The sequence below is a fragment of the Chelmon rostratus genome, chromosome 20 (assembly GCF_017976325.1).
Source record: "Chelmon rostratus isolate fCheRos1 chromosome 20, fCheRos1.pri, whole genome shotgun sequence".
Lineage (NCBI taxonomy): Eukaryota > Metazoa > Chordata > Actinopteri > Chaetodontiformes > Chaetodontidae > Chelmon > Chelmon rostratus.
In genome coordinates, this window is record NC_055677.1 from 1,739,599 (window position 1) to 1,759,525 (window position 19,927).

General features: G+C 44.4%; 1 protein-coding gene across 1 annotated transcript; it reads left to right on the top strand.

Moving 5' to 3' along the window:
* The first annotated feature begins 886 nt into the window (after positions 1-886).
* LOC121623620 (protein NLRC3-like) lies at positions 887-18,797 on the top strand. The gene is made up of 5 exons (XM_041960965.1): positions 887-2,351; positions 6,880-6,999; positions 7,666-7,901; positions 15,233-17,087; positions 18,491-18,797. The coding sequence occupies exons 1-5, from the start codon at positions 2,230-2,232 to the stop codon at positions 18,732-18,734; spliced, it is 2,577 nt and encodes an 858-aa protein (XP_041816899.1). The 5' UTR covers positions 887-2,229; the 3' UTR covers positions 18,735-18,797.
* Positions 18,798-19,927: the final 1,130 nt, after the last annotated feature.

Here is a 19,927-nt window from a genome sequence, read left to right on the forward strand (position 1 = left end):
AAAAAAAATAGTGACTGCTCAGCGCAGTTTGCTATTCCCAGAACATGTAGACCAGTTAATTAAGTTATTTCTAAAGAAAAACCTGAAACTAAGCCATATGAGGTAAATCAGTGAGGTGTTTGCAGTAAATGGCATTGTTTGATTGCCAGTAGTTGATGTTTTTTGCTTACATTGTGAGCAGTTAAGAAAGACTTGTTAGGAAATGTTATTTATTGTTCAATTTCTTATAGAAATTACACCAATACGTTTTCCTCCTAATACACAGGAGCACTATGGACATTGCACTTTGGAAAGAAATACCTCTATTTGAGCCCCTTGGTGAGAGTATTGTTTACAGCAGCTGTTACTGGCTGCCAGTTATAGTTTTATTTTTTTACACTTGATTCTGTAAAACATTGTTATTTGATTTTCATTCTTTGTGAGAAATCAGTCAACTTACTGAAACAAGCACATCATTCTGGCAGACAGTAGTATGTGTTGCTGGTCATGTTATCTGCACTATTCACATGGTTAATACTGTGCTTTCTGAAACTGTTTAACTGTGAAGTTTTATACATTTTGTATAATTATAGAGACAGAGAACATAATTGGGAGTTAGGAGTGCTAATTATAAATACAACTGAATGCTCTGTCTACTGAAATATGTCTTTTTTAAAATATGATTTATTGGTTACTCCATAAAAAAACAAATATTAAATACATCCCTCAAATTGATACAGAGAGTAAAGCAGAATTGTGCTATTGAGGTAAAAAACCTGATGTTACTATTACGCTCTCATACTGCAACTAACTGTATTGAATGATCACATCATATCGAAACATCCTTTTATAGTTAAGTCATATCGTTATCAAATCATTTTTGAATCGCATCGTATCGTGAGCAGGAGTGAATCGTATCGCATTGTATCGACGGGAGCTTCAGTGTATCGTAACTGTATCGTATCGGTGTCAGCGCATCGAGATGCATACCGAATCGGCCTCAGTGGTGGAGATATACAACCCTAGTGTACATGTTCATCAAGAAGGAGATCAGGTCTGGTGTTAATTAGTCCACATTTTAAGAAATTAATTATTTTAAATATATTCATAAATTATGAAGTTTTTTCACTCTAGACATGGTGACGGCCCTCAAATCATTAGTGTCGTATTAGAAAAAATAAACATGAGAATCTAAATTTATTTATCACCTCCACACATTTTTGGATTTGAAAGATGAATATCAGCTTTCTGATTGGCCACGTAATTACTCCTAATTATCCATTTTCATGATCATCCATGAAATTCCTGATGATGTTCCTGTAGTTTTCTGTCTTTGTCAGTTAAATATTCAGCAGCTTCATCTTTCATGAGTCTCTGACTGAACTTCTTCAGGCTGACAATCAAATGTGGGCCAGCTTCTCTTTCCTGTCCTGAGTGCATGAGCTGAGTCTGTGAGATGAGTTTTCAGTCCAGCCTGGTAACAAGGCTCAGTGTCAGCAGCATTACACATAGACAGACATCAGTATAACATGACACAACAAATCATAATTCACTGTGTTCATCAGCTGGGAGAGAAAACTGCTTGTTCAGGAACATGTTGCATTCAGGGCACAGCTATATTCTGGTATATTTTAGTGTCCCAGTAGTTCCAGTTTGAGCCTTTAATGTCGAACCATCAATAAATTTCACCGAGCAAAGAGTTGAGTTTTCAGAAACATGAGTTGTTGCAGTGGCGCCAACTTTAAATCACTTTAGTTGGAATGGAAACTGATGATTATTACAGCAAAACCCATTTTAATTCAGTCTGTTCATGAACACATCAGGTTAAACAGCTGATCTGTGAGCAGCACACACACACACACACACACACACACACACACACACAGGTAGGCTGGGAGGTGACTTCCTGTAAATGACGAGGGGAGGAGCAACACTGATCCAGGTGATCGAGGCTCATGAGAACAGGGAGGGAATCCTGAAAGAGAAACTAAAGTCAAAGAGTTCAGACTCCATGTTGAGTGAACAGAGGAGGACGAGAAGTGAAGCTGAAGCAGGTGAGTGTTAATCCAACGTTTCATGACTTTACTGTTAAAGTGTGAGTCAGTTTCCTTCCTGTGGACTGTAGAGGACACAAATGTTAAACTGTGTATGTGTTGCTTCCTGTTCTCTTAGTCTTGTGTCTTAATTCTTGTGTTCTGAGCTCACCGTCAGCGTCACTGTTTTACTCTCAGACTGACCTCAGATCAGAAGATGATGGAGGAAGAGGAGGACAGAGTTAAGTCTTCAGCATCCAGCTGTCTGTCTATGAAGAGTGACCGGTCCAAAGGTCGTCCTCCAGACTTCAGCCATGAACCTGGACCCTCAGACACAAAGTGAGAGAAACACTATTAACTCATTTCTACGACTCACTTTCAGTGACTTCTGTCAGCGCCATGTTTTTTAAATTGTTTTCACATTTCATTAGTGGCACGAGGCAACGCAAGAGCCACTCGCCTCCATAGCTAAAAGCTATAGAGGCGAGTGGCTCGAGCGTAGCATAGCATACGTTATCCCACGCATTTTTCTTCCCATTTTTCATCTTCCGCCAGAATTTCGGCGCATAACTAGTCCCGCAGCTTTGAGAAAACCCTCGCAAACTATATATCAAAATGAATGTCTTTTATAGCTCTTTCGTCAATAATTCGCAAAGTTGTTCGCAAAAAACTGTGAAGAATTTCCCATAAGAAATGAATGGGGAAATTTCCTCAAATTTCAGCCTTTTTCAATTGTCCCCAGCTCGGCCATACTTTCTCCTAGAGACTTCATTCAAACTTTAAACGTAGATAATTTTGTCGGCTCAAAATGAACCTCGGCACATTTTTTGATATCTCTTACGGTTTTCGAGCTATGACCATCTGAAGACCATCAAGTTTCTCACAAAAATGCTCAGAATCTCTCCCCCTAGAGTGGATGACATCATCAGTTAGAGTGAAAGAGCCAGTGAGAAATCGCCTGAAATTTTTTTCTAAAACTGCCGTAGAATCCAAACGGTGAATAGACACATAATTTTTGGATCTTTTTGTAGAGTAACCTTTCTTCTTTCATCAAAGTTCAATTTTAAAGGGTTAGCCCCCACCAAATTTAAATAAAGAGGGATCTTGCACCAGCTGCCCTGCACACACATCTTCAGGACAACCAGCCTGAGAATGATTAAAACCATTAAGATCAAAGCCCTTCCTTGAACTGCCACCTTATTGTGGTGGAGGGGTTTGAGTACCCAGATGATCCTAGGAGCTATGTTGTCTGGGGCTTATTGCCCCTGGTAGGGTCTCCCAAGGCAAACAGGTCCTAGGTGATGGGTCAGACGAAAAGCGGTTCCACAGCCCCTATGAAAATAAATAGAACAAGGACCATTACGTCGCCCGAATTGGCATTACTGGGGCCCCACCCTGGAGCCAGGCCTGGGGTTGGGGCTCGCAGGCGAGCTCCAGTAGGCCCATCACCCATAGGAGGGATCAGAAGGGGCCGATGCGGTGGGATTTGGGTAGTAGTCGTGGGCGGGGGCCCCGATGGCCCAATCCCTGGACTCAGAATCTGGCAATGGGGACATGGAATGTCACCTCGCTGGGGGGGAAGGAGCCCGAGCTAGTGCGGGAGGTTGAGCGGTACCGGCAAGAGATAGTCGGGCTCACCTCAACGCACAGTCTGGGTTCTGGAACCCAACTCCTTGAGAGAGGCTGGACTCTCTTCTACTCTGGTGTTGCCCGCGGTGAGAGGCGGCGGGCTGGTGTGGGCTTGCTTATGGCTCCCCACCTTAGCCGCCATGTGTTGGAGTTTTCCCCGGTGAATGAGAGGGTTGCTGCCCTACGACTTCGGGTTGGGGACAGGTGCCTCACCGTTGTTTCGGTGTAGTACCCACCCTTCTTGGAGTCTGTGGGAGGGGTGCTGGAAAGTGCTCTGACTGGGGACTCTGTCGTTCTACTGGGGGACTTCAACGCTCACGTGATGCAGCGACAGTGTAACCTGGAGGGGAGTGATTGGGAGGAACGGCCTCCCCGATCAGAACGAGCGGTGTTCTGTTATTGGACTTCTGTGCTCGTCACAGTTTGTCCATAGCGAACACCATGTTCAAGCATAAGAGTGTCCATCAGTGCACGTGGCACCAGGACACTCTAGGCCGAAGGTCAATGATCGACTTTGTGGTCGTGTCATCTGACCTTCGGCCATATGTCTTGGACACTCGGGTGAAGAGAGGGGCTGAGCTGTCAACTGATCACCACCTGGTGTTGAGTTGGATCCGCTGGCAGAGGAGAAAGCTGGACAGACTTGGCAGGCCCAAACGGGTAGTGAGGGTCTGTTGGGAACGTCTGGCGGAACCCTCTGTCAGAGGGGTTTCAACTCGCACCTCCAGGAGAGCTTTGACCAAATCCCGAGAGAGGTTGGAGACATTGAGTCTGAATGGACCATGTTCTCCACCTCCATTGTTGACGCAGCTGTTCGGAGCTGTGGCCGTAAGGTCTCTGGTGCCTGTCGTGGCGGCAGTCCCCGAACCCGGTGGTGGACACCGGAAGTAAGGGATGCCGTCAAGCTGAAGAAGGAGTCCTATCGAGTGTGGTTGGTTCGTGGGACTCCTGAGGCAGCTGACGGGTACCGGCAGGCCAAGCGTGCTGCGGCACAGGCAGTTGTTGAAGCAAAAACTCGGGTATGGGAAAAGTTCGGGGAGGAGGACTATCGGTCGGCCACAAAGAAGGAGGAAGCAGTACCCTGCCAACACTGTTTACAGTGGAGGTGGGGAGCTGTTGACCTCGACTGGGGATATTGTCAGGCAGTGGAAAGAGTACTTTGAGGATCTCCTCAATCCCATTGCCATGCCTTCCGTAGAGGAAACAGGGGCTGGGGACCCAGAGGTTGGCTCATCCATCACTCAGGCTGAGGTCACCGAGGTAGTTCGGAAGCTCCTCGGCGGCAAGGCACCAGGGGTGGATGAGATCCGCCCTGAGTACCTCAAGTCTCTGGATGTTGTCGGGCTGTCTTGGTTGACACGCCTTTGCAACATCGCGTTGCAGTTGGGGACAGTGCCCCTGGACTGGCAGACCGGGGTGGTGGTCCCTCTATTCAAAAAGGGGGACCGGAGGTTATGCTCCAACTACAGGGGGATCACACTTCTCAGCCTCCCTGGTAAAGTCTATTCCAGGGTGCTGGAGAGGAGAATTCGGCCGATAGTCAAACCTCGGGTTTAGGATGAACAATGCGGTTTTCGTCCTGGTCGTGGAACACTGGACGAGCTCTACACCCTACGCAGGGTGCTTGAGGGTTCGTGGGAGTTTGCCCAACCAGTACACATGTGTTTTGTGGACTTGGAGAAGGTCTCTGTATGACCGGAGCAGGAGCTTGGTTCGCATTGCCGGCAGTAAGTCACACTTGTTCCCAGTGCATGTTGGACCCCGGCAGGGCTGCCCTTTGTCACCGGTTCTGTTCATTATTTTTATGGACAGAATTTCTAGGCGCAGCCAAGGGCCGGAGGGAGTCTGGTTTGGGGACCACAGGATTTCATCTCTGCTTTTTGCGGATGATGTTGTCCTGTTGGCTTCTTCAAACCAGGACCTCCAGCATGTGTTGGGGCGGTTTGCAGCCGAGTGGGAAGCGGCCGGGATGAGAATCAGCACCTCCAAGTCCGAGGCCATGGTTCTCGACCGGAAAAGGGTGGCTTGTCCCCTCTGGGTTGGAAGAGAGCTCCTGCCTCAAGTGGAGGAGTTCAAGTATCTTGAGGTCTTGTTCACGAGTGAGGGAAGGATGGAGCATGAGATTGACAGGTGGATCGGTGCGGCAGCAGCAGTAATGCAGTCGTTGTACCGGTCTGTCGTGGTGAAGAAGGAGCTGAGCCGAAAGGCAAAGCTCTCGATTTACCTGTCAATCTACGTTCCTACCCTCACTTATGTTCATGAACTTTGGGTCATGACCGAAAGAACGAGATCTCGGATACAAGCGGCTGAAATGAGTTTCCTCCGCAGGGTGGCGGGGCGCTCCCTTAGTGATAGGGTGAGGAGCTCTGTCACTCGGGAGGAGCTCAGAGTAGAGCCGCTGCTCCTCCACATTGAGAGGAGCCAGCTGAGGTGTGTTAGCTCCGTTAGTGTTAGCTCTGTTAGCTCCGTTAGCATTAGCTCCGTTAGCTCGGTTAGCGCCGTTAGCTCTGTTAGTAAAAGGAAACTTTGGATGATAATAGAGATGGTTCATTTCCATTCAATTCATTCATGTTTATTGATTCAGTTAATAAGACCAGCAGCCCCCTCGTGCCACTGTCAAAATTTCAGCGGCGCCAGAATTGTCTAGTTGTTTTTATTGTTTTCATTTTGTGGTTTTGTATTAAAAATGTTACTAAAAATGTGTTTTTAAATTTAACAAACGTGTTTTGTTTTTAGTTTTTTTTCACTTTATTATTATTAATTATTCTCTGATTTACTGAAACACACACATGCACATGCAACATGCAGTGAGACACACAGGTGCAGTGGGCTGCTGCATCAGGCGTCCGGGGGAGCATATGGAGTGCCTTGCTCAAGGGCACATCAGCCGGCTAATGGAGGGGGGGAGTAGATACTCCACCACACCTAAGTTTCTCTGCCAGTCCGGTGGGGGAATCGATCGGTCACAAGCCGCTTCTCCAACCTCTAGGCCACGGCTGCCCCCTGTTTTGTGACATGAAGAGAAATCATTGGAGGCATCTTCATCTTAGAATGTGTGACAGCTGTCAGTCACAGAGAAAAGCTCTGATCTAATCTAAGAGGACTAATGCAGACTTTTAAAGGTCCTCATTATGGACAGGAGCAGCAGTTTGTGTTTTTAGAGCTTCATGAATGGTTTTCATCAGAGAATTGATCAAGGATTCATGTGATAGAAATAAAAACATGTTGGTGTTTGCAGAGTTCAGTACAGCAGACAGAGAGCAGAGTCTCCAGCATCCAGCTGTCTGTCAATGAAGAGTGACCGATCCAAAGATTATCCTCCATACTTCAGCCATGAACCTGGACCCTCAGACACAAAGTGAGACTCTGTTTTTACTGCAAACTGACCTGATGGGAGATGATGCATTGAGGATGAAGATAAAATATCTAGATTTCTATTCATGATGCAGAACTTTTGGTGCAGAAAGTGTTTCAAACTCAGATCGACCTTATTTTATTTCTGCAGTAAAACTGTTGAGAAGCTTCATTTCAGCATTTACACCTCAGGAACATTCATATATTTCTGCCCTCACATTGAAGCTGCTGTGAACATTTGCAACGATTCAGAATGTGAAAGAATCTGCTTCACATGTGAAATTCACTTTCTCATATTTGATCTGAGAATCATTTATTGGTTTGACTCTTCATCAGATCAGCTGTTATGACCAGATGCATGTTGAATCACTTTGTGTCATAATTGTACAACATATGATAAAAAGTGATTTGTAGAAGAGCTTTGCTCACCGTGATCAACACTTTGAATCATTAGTAAGTGAACCTTTGAGTTCAGACTCTCTCCATCAGATATTGTTCCTAAAGGTCAGGAACAAACATCCATGGACAGAACTTGTGTAAAAGTCATCAGCGCACGAGAAAGAGACACTTCTAATGTCAGTTTAAAGTGAACTAACACAGCGTCGCACAAATCTTCATATTTTCAACAACCATCAGTGATTGAGTTTAGTTATAAAGAAATGTCTTTCAGAGAGAGGAAGAGGAGTCATGTTTCTGTGGAGGAGCAGCCGTCCTGCTGTGTTTTGTGTCAGGACGTCCTGAAGGATCCAGTCTCTACCAGCTGTGGACACTGGTTCTGCAGACAGTGCATCACCTCATACTGGGACCAGTCTGCTTCATCAGGAGACTCCTCCTGTCCCCGGTGTGGAGACAGATCCAGAACGAGAGCTGGACTGCAGACAGCCAGTCAGACCTGTACTGTGCAAAGTAAGACTGTCCATCCACACATGTTGAAACTGTGACCTTCTACAATTCATGACATTTATTTTACAATGAGAGCATTCAACACAAAAACTGCAAGAAACATGTGAGAACATCATCTTCATCAAATACGCTGAACTGCTCCAAGTGCTACATTTAGTTTCTGAGTTTTCAGGCTGACGGCTTGAACATTGGACCACTTTCACACCAAAGTGATCAGGTGTATGCAGGGTTTGTAAACGCAGGTAAACGTGCATTCAGAGTCAGGAATGAACTGGAAACACATGGTGGTTTCTTCAAAATCTTTCCTGAGATGATGATGATGATGATGAGATAGAAATGGAGTGCCACCAGTTGCCAGTTGTGTCTGATGTCAGGCAATATTTACATGCTAATGTCTGGAGCTTCATCATCATCGCATCAGAAAAGCAGCAAAAGTGATCGTCCACCTGGGCGTCACGTTTCCACCGCTGCCGATCGGAGCCGGAGCCCATAAATACACCCAACGACTGCAGAGTCGTTTGAACTGGGAATGGATGCTGATTGAACCCTTTCACACTGAAGACAAAGCCAGATGTTCGTGGCTCTTAGTGGGTTTTTGTCCAGTGTGAAAGAGGCTTCAGTGAAACACTAATATGGTTCTCACTTCAACAAGTAGACGGTGACCAGATTAGACTGCTGGGAGTTGCTTCGATTTGCTGCTGAGTTAAATGATTCATTGCCTTTTTCTTAGAAAAGTGACAAATTCACACAATCTCAACTGAGAAACCACAGTCAGTCAGTCAAATATGGAGCTCAGTGGAGGAGAATGAGGTGTAGCAGTGCAGCAGAATCACTCGGTCGATCTCCACCCCGACTCTGAAGGGTGGGTTAGCTGAAGGTGTCAGGTCACATTCTGAGAGGAGAAAGTCTGTCTGTTGAATCTCAGGTGAGTCTCTTGGTCTTGGTGTCCTTGGAGACAGAGACAGTCCGACTGTATCAGCTGCACAGCACAGCCATCCCAGTGAGACAGAGAGTTTGTCATATTACCTTTCAGGCCTAATGAAGAAAAATTCCCTCAGTTACCACATGAGCTTGTAAACGCTGCAGTCTGGACAGTATTAAAGCACCATGAAGCATAAAGTCAGGTATTATTGATGATAACTCACATTGTCAGAGACGCACACTGTTGGAACAGAAGATACTGATAACAAAGACTGAATAGTGGAGCAGCTGAGTGGGTGGAGTAACTGTCCACATGGTAAAGTCTACCACTTAAGTTAATTTAAACACAAGATACTTGTGCTCAAAAAGAGGATTCATTCTCAGTGAAGAACCTTGGAGCCCTAATCTGCCTCTATACCTGCCAAAGAGCAGTGATTCCTAACACGTCTCTGGGGTCATCAGGTGGAAACCTCCCTTCAACGGTGTTTCGCCTACTTAGTCCCACGACACCTCCAGGAGGCTAGGCGGTGAACTCCGGCATCCCAGAGTCACCCCCCCTATTGCCAGTTCACACTGCTCCTACACAATCCAAACAGCACTGCCACGTTCAACTGACCCAGAGATGTTCCAGGTAGTGGCCAGTACTAATGCTACCATTTAGCTAATGCTAATGCTAACCGCTAAGAAGAATAGAAGAAGACAATACAGTTCCGATGCCACCATTTAGCTAATGCTAATGCTAAATGCTACCCGCTATCTACTAAGAGGAACAGAAGAAGACAATACAGCTAGATTCACCTATACTTTATTGTTAACTGCTAGATGCCAATACTAACTGCTAAGATACTATCATACTACCACCGCTTTAGCTATTGTTAGCTGCTACAATGCTACTACAGGCCTAGATGTCACATGTAACTGCCAACTGCCGCACTACCATCATCTACCCCTGCCTCTCACCAACTGCACCAATAAAAGCGGGGTGGGAATACAAACCCTGGTTCGGGTAGGGGGTAGAAAGTAAAGAGGTAGAGTCAACGATGAAAGCAGGGATCGGCTACAGACCCTTGTTCGGGTAGGGGGTAGAAAGTTTAGAGGGTGCTGAAGGTGGAGGCCTAAACCACAGACTAGATTTAACAGCCTCTTCTAACATTTCCTTCAAGAAGCAAACAAAACAGGAAAACAACCAAAAAAGAACAAAACAAGCCAACTCTGTATCTTACAACGCAAACTCACCTGAACAGGCCACATGGTCCCAAAGAGAGACTCTAGCTGGGCACACCCCCACCTTTTCTAAACTTCCTCTTACTGGATCTCTTCCTATTGGGAGAGCGAGAAGATGGGGCGGGGAAAGCAGAGCAGAGGTGTCTTGTTCAGACTTTAACCTCTTCTCCTGCCGGATTAGGCATGCATGTCCTCTGCCCCCCCCCCCCCCCCCACCGCCCCTATTTCACCCCCCAACTACTATTATTTCTCCTGATCCATATCGACTGACTAGACCTAGCAGCCTCATCTGACATCTCCCTCACTGTCTTCCTTAAATTTTGCCCTTGCACTCCCAGCTCCCTCAACAGTGAAACAGCTGACCCTGCAACAAAACCTCTACACCCCACTTCAACCGGACAGACCCTGGTCTTCCATCCCCTCTACTCAGATTCTGTCTTTAAATCTGCATACTTAGTCTTCTTCCTTTCATAAGCTGCCTCCACTGAACTTTCCCAAGGGACTGTTAACTCAATAAAACACACAGTCTTTTTACTCATGGGCCATAAGACAATGTCCGGCCTCAGATTACTATAAACTATTTCCTGGGGCACAACTAGCTTTCCTCCCAAGTCGACCTGCATTTGCCAATCATCAGCCCCTACCAGGCAGCCACCTACCTGCCTTCTCCCTGACTTAGCAGCTCTATTTTTCTCCCCCTCTCGAACAAACTGCACACCTAACCTCTCCTTTCTAGAACTTCCAGAATTCACCTGTTTCCTTCTCTCTTCAGTGCCTGCGGCTAAGCTTCTCAGCACCTGATTATGCCGCCATGTATACCGGCCTTGTGATAAGCTAATTCTACAACCTGACAAAATGTGTTTTAAGCTTGCTGTACCTGAGCAGAGTGGGCACGATTGATCGCCCTGTACCCAGAGACTTAGGTTCTGCGGGGTTGGCAACTGCTTTTGCCCCCCTTAACAACTCCTCCTGCCTACGCACCTGTTCCACTACAAGCTTTCTTTTCTCCTTTAGACCTGCTTTATTCCACACTGGTTTGCCTGGGCCAAGCCCCAAGCCTCCCCGGCCAAATTGAACATTTCCTACTATTTCTGCATGCCTAAGAGCTGCCTCTGCCTCCTGCACTGCTGCCCCTGGGTTCCATTTCCTCCCCCCAGAAGGGTTCGGAACCACATTGCTAACTAACATGTCCTTACTCCCAGATAATAAAAGTTCTGTCCTAACCTTAGTGCATTTAAACTCCTCTGTTAGACTGGTTACTGCAGCTGAAGCATTCCTTTCCCATACAAAGCTACATTGCTTTAGCACCTGGGAGCACCCAACCATTTTCTAATATAAGAGCTAACTAGCCTTTCCATTCTCTCTGCTACAGATAATGGGACTTCATATACTGACATTGGCCACATTAACCTAGGATACAAGCCAAACTGCAAGCACCACAACCTCAGTTTTCCTGGGAGCCCTGATTTATCTATTCTCTCCAGCCCTTCTGCAACATCCTTTCTAAATTGCACAACCTGTTCAACATCATTCAGGTCCACATTGTACCACCGTCCTAGACTCTTGACTGATTTCTCCCTAATTGTTGGGATTTCCTCACCATCTATAGCAGGGGTGGGCAAACTTTTTCACTTGTGGGCCACAAAGGGTTCTAAAATTTGACTGGGGGGCCGGACCAGGAGCAGATGGATGGAGTGTTTTGGTAATCCACCTCATAAGAGAAAATAAAATATCATGAGATATGTAGAACACATGTGCTTTAATTTCAATTGAAAATAAACAAAAGCATTACAACTAAATATCTGTCTTTGAAGTCCCACAGAACTGAGCTATTTATTGAAATGACTCTTTTTATTATTTTAAAGCACTGAAAGTTGTGTTATCCTTAAGGATATTATCATCATCAGTCTCCTCCTGACTGTCTTCATTTAAAAAACGGTAGGAGATGCAGGTCTACTTGTCCTCTCCTTCTATTCAATCATCCCTAATGCCAAAACTCAACAACGAGCAGCGCGAGGACGGAACAGTGACAACGCGCCAGTATGTGGAGCGCGTTATATTTGATCGCGCTGCATTTGCGCACTTGGTTTTGAGAACGTACGTGCACCTGAGCACCACATATGTGCATCCCTTAACAGACAGAACAAATTAGTTTCAAATGCATTTTTTACATAACACAACGGAGAAACGTACTTTTAATTTCAGTGGGAACAGTGTTGTTGGTCTCCCTTTTTATCCAGCGCATCAAAGTCTGGAGTCAGTTTTCTTGCTGTATCATAGTCTTTAAACACCGCCTGATCGGTGTTCAGTCAAAAATATTTAGTTGTCCACTCCTTATTAAAAACTGGACATTCTTAGCTCCGCTCATCTTTACAGAAGGGCTGAGGGTCGAAGAGTAAAGCGCAAACGTGGAGTAATACGCTTCACCTCAACAAAGCTCAATTTATCTAGAGTGCGCCATCTATTGGGAAAAAGCCAGAATTGCAGGGAAAATAAAACATTTACAAGGTTTATTGATATAATTTGTTCAAGTTCGGCGGGCCGGATTAAATTTTGTAACGGGCCGCATATGGCCCTCAGGCCGTAGTTTGCCCATGCCTGATCTATAGCAAACTTCCTATCACTTACTTTCCCTCTGTATATTGAAATACTTCTTGACTTACTAGGCTTAATCTTCATACAAGCCCACTTGAGATTCTGATTGACTTTATCTAACAACCTCCTTGTACATGGCACTGTTGAAGTTAGCAGTGTCATATCATCCATATAAGCCCTAATTGGTGGAAGACGCATTCCATTCTGCCGTCTCTCCCCATCTACGACCCACTTGGAAGCCCTAATAATTACCTCCATAGCCATTGTGAAAGCTAGCGGGGAAACTGTACATCCTGCCATAATACCAACCTCTAATCTTTGCCAGCCTGTTGTGAGCTCTGCGATACTTGCACACACAGTCTGATGTCTTGGAAATATGCTTTCACCAAGTTAACAACTATCTCCGGCACTTTAGAGTAGTGAAAGGAACTCCAAATAAGGCTATGTGGTACTGACCCAAACGCATTAGCCAGATCTAAAAATACAACATTCAAGTCTCGTTTCTCTCTCTTAGCTGTCTGAATCTGATGCCAAATCATGCCAGTATGCTCTAAGCATCCCGCAAATCCTGGTATCCCTGCTTTTCGTATCATCGTATCTATCATACCATTCCTTTCTAAGTAATTAGCCAGCCTCTGTGCTACGATACTAAAGAAAATCATTCCCTCAACATTTAGGAGAGAAATCATCCGAAACTGGCTAAGGTCCGATGACTTCTTCTCCTTAGGGATGAAGACAACTCCTGCCCTGCACCATGCTCTTGGAATACTTTGTTCAATCTCTGATTTCGTTGCCTTAAGTTGCCCTCCTTTTTCTTGATTAAACAAGCCTTTCACAAAATTGAACGAGTTGCTGTGCTGAGACGTCGGTCATCCTCTAGCAGGTAGTTTTATACAGGCGGACTGGGCTGTGTGGTCTGAACATGTGCTGGATGTAGGATGAGCCTGAGCCATTGGCAGCATAGTAGGCGAGTACCAGAGTCAATAATTCGCAAAGTTATGCGCAAAAAACTGTGAAGAACTTACCATAAGAAATGAATGGGAAATTTCCTCAAATTTCAGCCTTTTTCAATTGTCCACTGCTTGCTCAAAATGAACCTCGGCACATTTTTTGATATCTCTTACGGTTTTCGAGCTCTGACCGTCTGAAGACCATCAAGTTTCTCAAAAAATGCTCAGAATTTTTCCCCCTAGAGTGGATGACCTCATCAATTAGAGTGAAAGAGCCAGTGAGAAATTGCCTGAAATTATTTTCTAAAACTGCCATAAAATCCAAACAGTGAATAGGAGACACATAATTTTTGGATCTTTTTGTAGACAAACCTTTCTTCTCTCGTCAAAGTTCAATTTTAAAGGGTTAGCCCCCACCAAATTTAAATAAAGAGGGATCTTGCACCAGCTGCCCTGGTCTGCTGCTCCATTTAAACCCATACAATCTCCTGTTTTCTGAGTCGCAGCCTGCCGGAGTGTGTCTGTTTAAATCAACCCTCTAGTCATTTTTCTAAAGAATATCTGGACATAAAACACACGTACATCTGGCCCAGACTTGTCCGCATCTCACAGTGTAATCGTTTTTTTGATAGCAGCTACGGTTTTGTCACAATCACAAGTTGTTCGGAAGAAACCAACAGCGAAAAAGTAGCTGTTCAGGAACAGGTCAAAAGTGGGAGAGCTAGAGAGGTAATTATCAGCAGGTGGGGCAGAAGTTACACACGCACACACACATACACATTCAGACACACATATACCAGACACATCTCCATGTTGGAACTGGTTGGGCTGCTTGTTCAAAATACTTGGGACAATTTGATAAATGTGTAGTTCAAGCAGACACACACACAAAAACAGACGAAGACACACACATACGCAGTCACACACAAATACAGTTAAATACACACAAACAGCCTCATACATAGACAGACACAACGCTGTTAGCTCTATTAGCTCTGTTAGCATTAGCGCCATTAGCTCTGCTAGCTCTATTAGAAATGTTAGCACTGTTAGCTCTGTTAGCACCATCAGCTCTGTTAGCATTAGCGCCATTAGCTCTATTAGCGCTGTTAGCTCCATTAGCATTAGCTCTGTTAGCTCCTGTGCTGTTGAATGACAAATAAATGAAGCTTGTACTTTGTATCCGTCAGAAATGTTTTTATCTAACTAAATGTCTGTGGTTTGGAGTTTACTCACTCCTGCGCTCCTGTTTGAATGTTCAGGTATCAGCCTTTTTTACTGTTTCCTGTTCCTATAATCATATTGGAGCTTTGTTCATTTGCTTCTAATGTAAACACATTTCCTGCTGCTGCTTCATGTTTAAGTTTTCCACTGGCAAACCAGTGGGAGGCTTTCACGATGAAGCAGCTGTATAAAATGCAGTGTATTTTTTTATTAGTTCAGTAGATGCATTTTAGATTTTGGTGGGAGGAAGGAACAGCCACAGTGAGCTGTTTAGATGAAGCGCTGCCGAGGGAGAGAAACTGTACTCATGAACCTTTACTTCTTCATATATTCTTGTATTGCTTTTTTTATTGATAATGAAAACAATCTTCAGATTGTCAGATTTTCTTTGTTTTCTCAAATTTTTCTTTCTTTTTTTAGTGACTGGTGATCTTCAGGAAGTTTTAGATGAATATAAGATCAGTCTGAGGAGGAGATGTGAATGTGTAACTGAAGGAAGTGATGAACCAGGAAGTGGAACCCTCCTCAACAGGATCTACACTGAGCTCTACATCACAGAGGGACAGAGTGAAGAGGTTAATACCCAACATGAGGTGAGGCAGCTTGAGACAACTTCCAAGATGGAGACCCTCCATGAGACTCCAATCAAGTGCCAGGACATCTTTAAAGCCTTACCTGACCAGCGGAGACACATCAGAGTCGTTCTGACGAACGGCGTCGCTGGCGTTGGAAAAACCTTCTCAGTGCAGAAGTTCAGTCTGGACTGGGCAGAGGGCTTGGAAAACCAAGACGTCAGCCTGGTGGTTCTGCTTTCGTTCAGGGAGCTGAACTTGATCAAAGATGAGCAGTACAGTCTTCTGACGCTGCTCCATGTTTTCCATCCAACATTAAAGAAGGTGACAGCAGAGAAGCTCGCTGTCTGTAAGCTTTTGTTCATCTTTGACGGCCTGGATGAAAGCAGACTTTCACTGGATTTCCACAACAATGAGGTTTTGTCTGATGTCTCGCAGAAGTCATCAGTCAACGTGCTGTTGACAAACCTCATCAAGGGGAATCTGCTTCCCTCGGCTCTCGTCTGGATAACTTCCAGACCCGCGGCGGCCAATCAGATCCCTCCTACATGTGTTGACAGGGTAACAGAAGTACGAGGCTTCACTGATGCCCAGAAGGAGGAGTACTTCAAGAGGAGATTCAGTGATGAAGATCTGTCCAGCAGAATCATCTCACACATCAAGACGTCCAGGAGCCTCCACATCATGTGTCAAATCCCAGTCTTCTGCTGGATCACTGCTACAGTTCTGGTTCACATGTTGACTTTAGACCAGAGAGAAGAGCTGCCCAAGACCCTGACTGACATGTACTCCCACTTCCTGCTGGTTCAGACAAAGAGGAAGAAGCAGAAGTATGATGAGGGACATGAGACGAATCCACAGGAGCTGATGGAGGCTGACAGGGAAGTTCTTCTGAAGCTGGGGAGGCTGGCGTTCGAACATCTGGAGAAAGGAAACATCATGTTCTACCAAGAAGACCTGGAGCAGTGTGGTCTTGATGTCACTGAGGCCTCTGTGTACTCTGGAGTTTGTACAGAGATCTTCAAAAGAGAGTGTGTGATCTTCCAGAAAACAGTTTACTGCTTTGTTCATCTGAGCATTCAGGAGTTTCTGGCTGCAGTCTACATGTTCCACTGTTACACCAGCAGGAACACAGCGGTACTGGAGGGTTTCCTTAAAGACTGGAAACCCATCGACTCAAAGCCAAGTTGTTTTTTGAAGAACATTAAATATTTTCGAAACATTGTTAGCCACCACCCATCCCTGGATGTCTTTCTGAGGAGCAACATGGAGAAATCTCTTGAAAGTAAAAATGGCCACCTGGACCTGTTTGTTCGCTTCCTTCATGGCCTCTCTCTGAAGTCCAACCAGAGACTCTTAGGAGGCCTGCTGGGTCAAAGAAAAAACAAGTCAGAAATCATCCAGAGAGCCATCAACAACCTGAAGGAGATGAACAGTGATGATATCTCTCCTGACAGAAGCATCAACATCTTCCACTGTCTGATGGAGATGAACGACCGCTCAGTACATCAGGAGATCCAAGAGTTCCTGAAGTCAGAGAACAGATCAGAGAAGAGACTCTCTGTGTTCCAGTGCTCAGCTCTGGCCTACATGCTGCAGCTGTCAGAGGAGGTTCTGGATGAGTTGGACCTGAAGAAGTACAACACATCAGAGGAGGGACGATGGAGACTGATTCCAGCTGTGAGGAAATGTAGAAAGGCTGAGTAAGTCCAGATGTGATTATCAACACTGTTCAGAAACGTAAAGCTGAAGCCATCAGTGTTAAAGATACACACTTTACACACATAACTTCACACTATAAGAGTTTAACCCTGATTCCAAAAAAGCCAGAACACTTTATAAAACGTAAATAAAACAGAATGCAGTGATCTGCAAATTATTTTCTATTTTTATTTTAATTAAATATAAAGACAAGATATTTAATGTTCAAACCAATGAACTTGTTTCTCACAACAGTCACTGTAGAGGTTAGATATGCAGAGAAAACAGCAGCACACGTTTCCACTGTGATTTTGACTGAATTAGCAGCCACAGTCTTTGTGTATGGAGCTCCTGATTAACTCAGACAGCAGCTCATGACACAGTCAGCTCCTGGGACGCCTCCAGGTTCATTCTGCCAGTGAAGGAGAGCTCAGCAGGTTCAGTTCAGTGGAGGATCTCCATCATCAACCAGCTCAGTTATAGTCTTTGTTCCAAAACATTCACTGCAGCCAGCTGAACTCCACTTGATACAACTATGACCCAGAAAATTATAACAATACAATCTTTAGTCATTATTACAACAAAAATGTTGATACGCTGTGTGAAACATGAACAGAATGCTGATCCTTTCTGAGAGAAACTGACCGGAAAACAGCACAAAGTCAATATATTTACTGTCTGAGCTCATCAGTTCATTGATTTCTGTAAATATCTGCTGATTCTGAATCTGATGCAGCAACACGTTTCAATCCAGTTGTGACAGGAGCAACTAAAGACTGGGAAAGATGTGGAACGCTCCAAAAACACCTGTTTGGATCATTCCACAGGTAAACAGGTTGATTGGTAACAGGTGATAGTATCATGATTGAAAGGCTCAGTGGTTCACAGCGAGGATGGAGCGACAGGATTGGATAAAGAGATTAATACCTGAACTCAGGAACACTTCAGGAAACTGTTGTCAGGAATCAGTTTGATTGGAAATGATTGATTCTGGTTTGATTGATGTTTTTCACAGAGTTCAGACCTTTTGAATCGGGGTTGTCTGATATTAATCAAATAGGAGTCATTAAATTAATTTCATGGCAGATGAAAAGCAGATGGAGAGACACAAGATGTAACAAAGATTCACAAAATACACAGACACATGACTGAGGTAAATACATGTGACTGCAGTTAATAAAGTTCAACAAACACAAATCAGAGCAGCCTGTTCATCAAACTATGACACATATTTACATTAGAGACATTTTGTCTGAAGCTGAAATTTGTGCTTCAATATGTTGCTCAAGGAAAGTTTGACATGTGGACAAGAGGAGCTTCAAACCACAAACCTGGTGATCAATGGCTGAGCAGCTGAGGCTGACCAACCGACAGCATGTTCAGTTTATATTCTCTGTCATCACAGACTTTCACGCTGTGGACTCTCAGAGACTCACTGTGAAGTCGTGGCCTCAGCTCTGAAGTCCAACCCCTCCCATCTGAGAGAGCTGGACCTGAGCTACACCAAGCTGCAGGATTCAGGAGTGAAGTTGCTGTCTGCTGGACTGGAGAGTCCAAACTGTAGACTGGAGACTCTGAGGTCAGTTCTTGTTTTTTTGTTCTTGTCCAGTGTTTATCGGCCAAATGTAAATCCATTCCAGGAGTTTTAAGTTTTCTTCAGTTCTCTTGTTTTCTTGGTTTGTCTGAGCACAAATCACAACAGCTCTTTTTCAAAGTTTAACAGTCTGAACAGTTTGACTCAGAGTTCAGTCTAGACTTAATTTGTGTTGGTTTTATGAATGACACACACACACACACACACACACACACACACACTGTGTGAAGCACATTTCCTAACGCAGGTGTTTGAAGTATCGTGTCTGATCTGTCACCAGCGACAGGTGACACTTCAACATATCGTGATGCTTCCATTCAGAAAAAGTCGTCACTTTGTGTTCTGACTCAACCAGTAAACAGGAGCATAAATAATAAACTTTATTAATACAAGAAGCCAGCAGGACACATTTAAGATGACGAGAAGATCCGTCTCACTTTGCTCAGTGCACATTTGATCCAGTTATAGATAGATAGATAGATAGATAGATATACTTTATTTATCCCAAGCTGGGAAATTGCAGTGCAGCAGCAGCATTACACACAGTGAAATAAGTGAAAATAAGGCTATAAAGAACAAACTATACATAATAAAAATATAAAAATAGCGAGCAGTAAAAAGGTTATATACATAACAAAATAATAAAATAGCCAAATAGTAAACAGTAGTAAAAGTATTGCACAAAAGGAATATCAAATGCAAATGGCAGTGAAAATAAAGTGTACCGTGACTGTAAGAACAAACTATATATAATAAAATATCGAAATAGCAGCAGTAAAAAATTATATACATAATAATAAAATATCAAAAGCAAACAGTCGTGGTAAGAAGTATTGTATTATTATTATTATCTTCAGCTGTTATTGTACAGTGTAATGACATGTGGCAGGAAAGATTTCCTGTATCTGTCCCTTCGACAGCGGAGCTGTAGCAGCCTGTGGGAGAAGGTGCTCCGCTGTCTGTCCACTGTGTGATGGAGAGGCTGCTGATCATTGTCCATGATGGATAGCAGTTTATTCAGCGTCCTCCTCTCCACCATAGAGATGATTGAGGATGAAGCTCACAGTCAGTCAGCTGTGTGTCGATGCAGACGAGTTGATGAGTTTTGTATTTACTGAAATGATTATTTATGTCCTAAAGTCTTATTTATTTCATATTGGCATATTTAAGTTCTATAGAAAGCATCTGTGATGTTTTCAGTCCAGCGTGGGAGCTGCTGCTGTCCAGCTAGCTCAGCTCTGACTTACA

Excerpts from the sequence above, each read along its gene's own strand:
- LOC121623620 (XM_041960965.1), top strand. The coding sequence starts at position 2,230 with ATGATGGAGGAAGAGGAGGACAGAGTTAAGTCTTCAGCATCCAGCTGT. Across the intron at positions 2,352-6,879 it reads CCTGGACCCTCAGACACAAA|AGTTCAGTACAGCAGACAGA; the intron begins GTGAGAGAAACA and ends TGGTGTTTGCAG. Across the intron at positions 7,902-15,232 it reads TCAGACCTGTACTGTGCAAA|TGACTGGTGATCTTCAGGAA; the intron begins GTAAGACTGTCC and ends TTCTTTTTTTAG.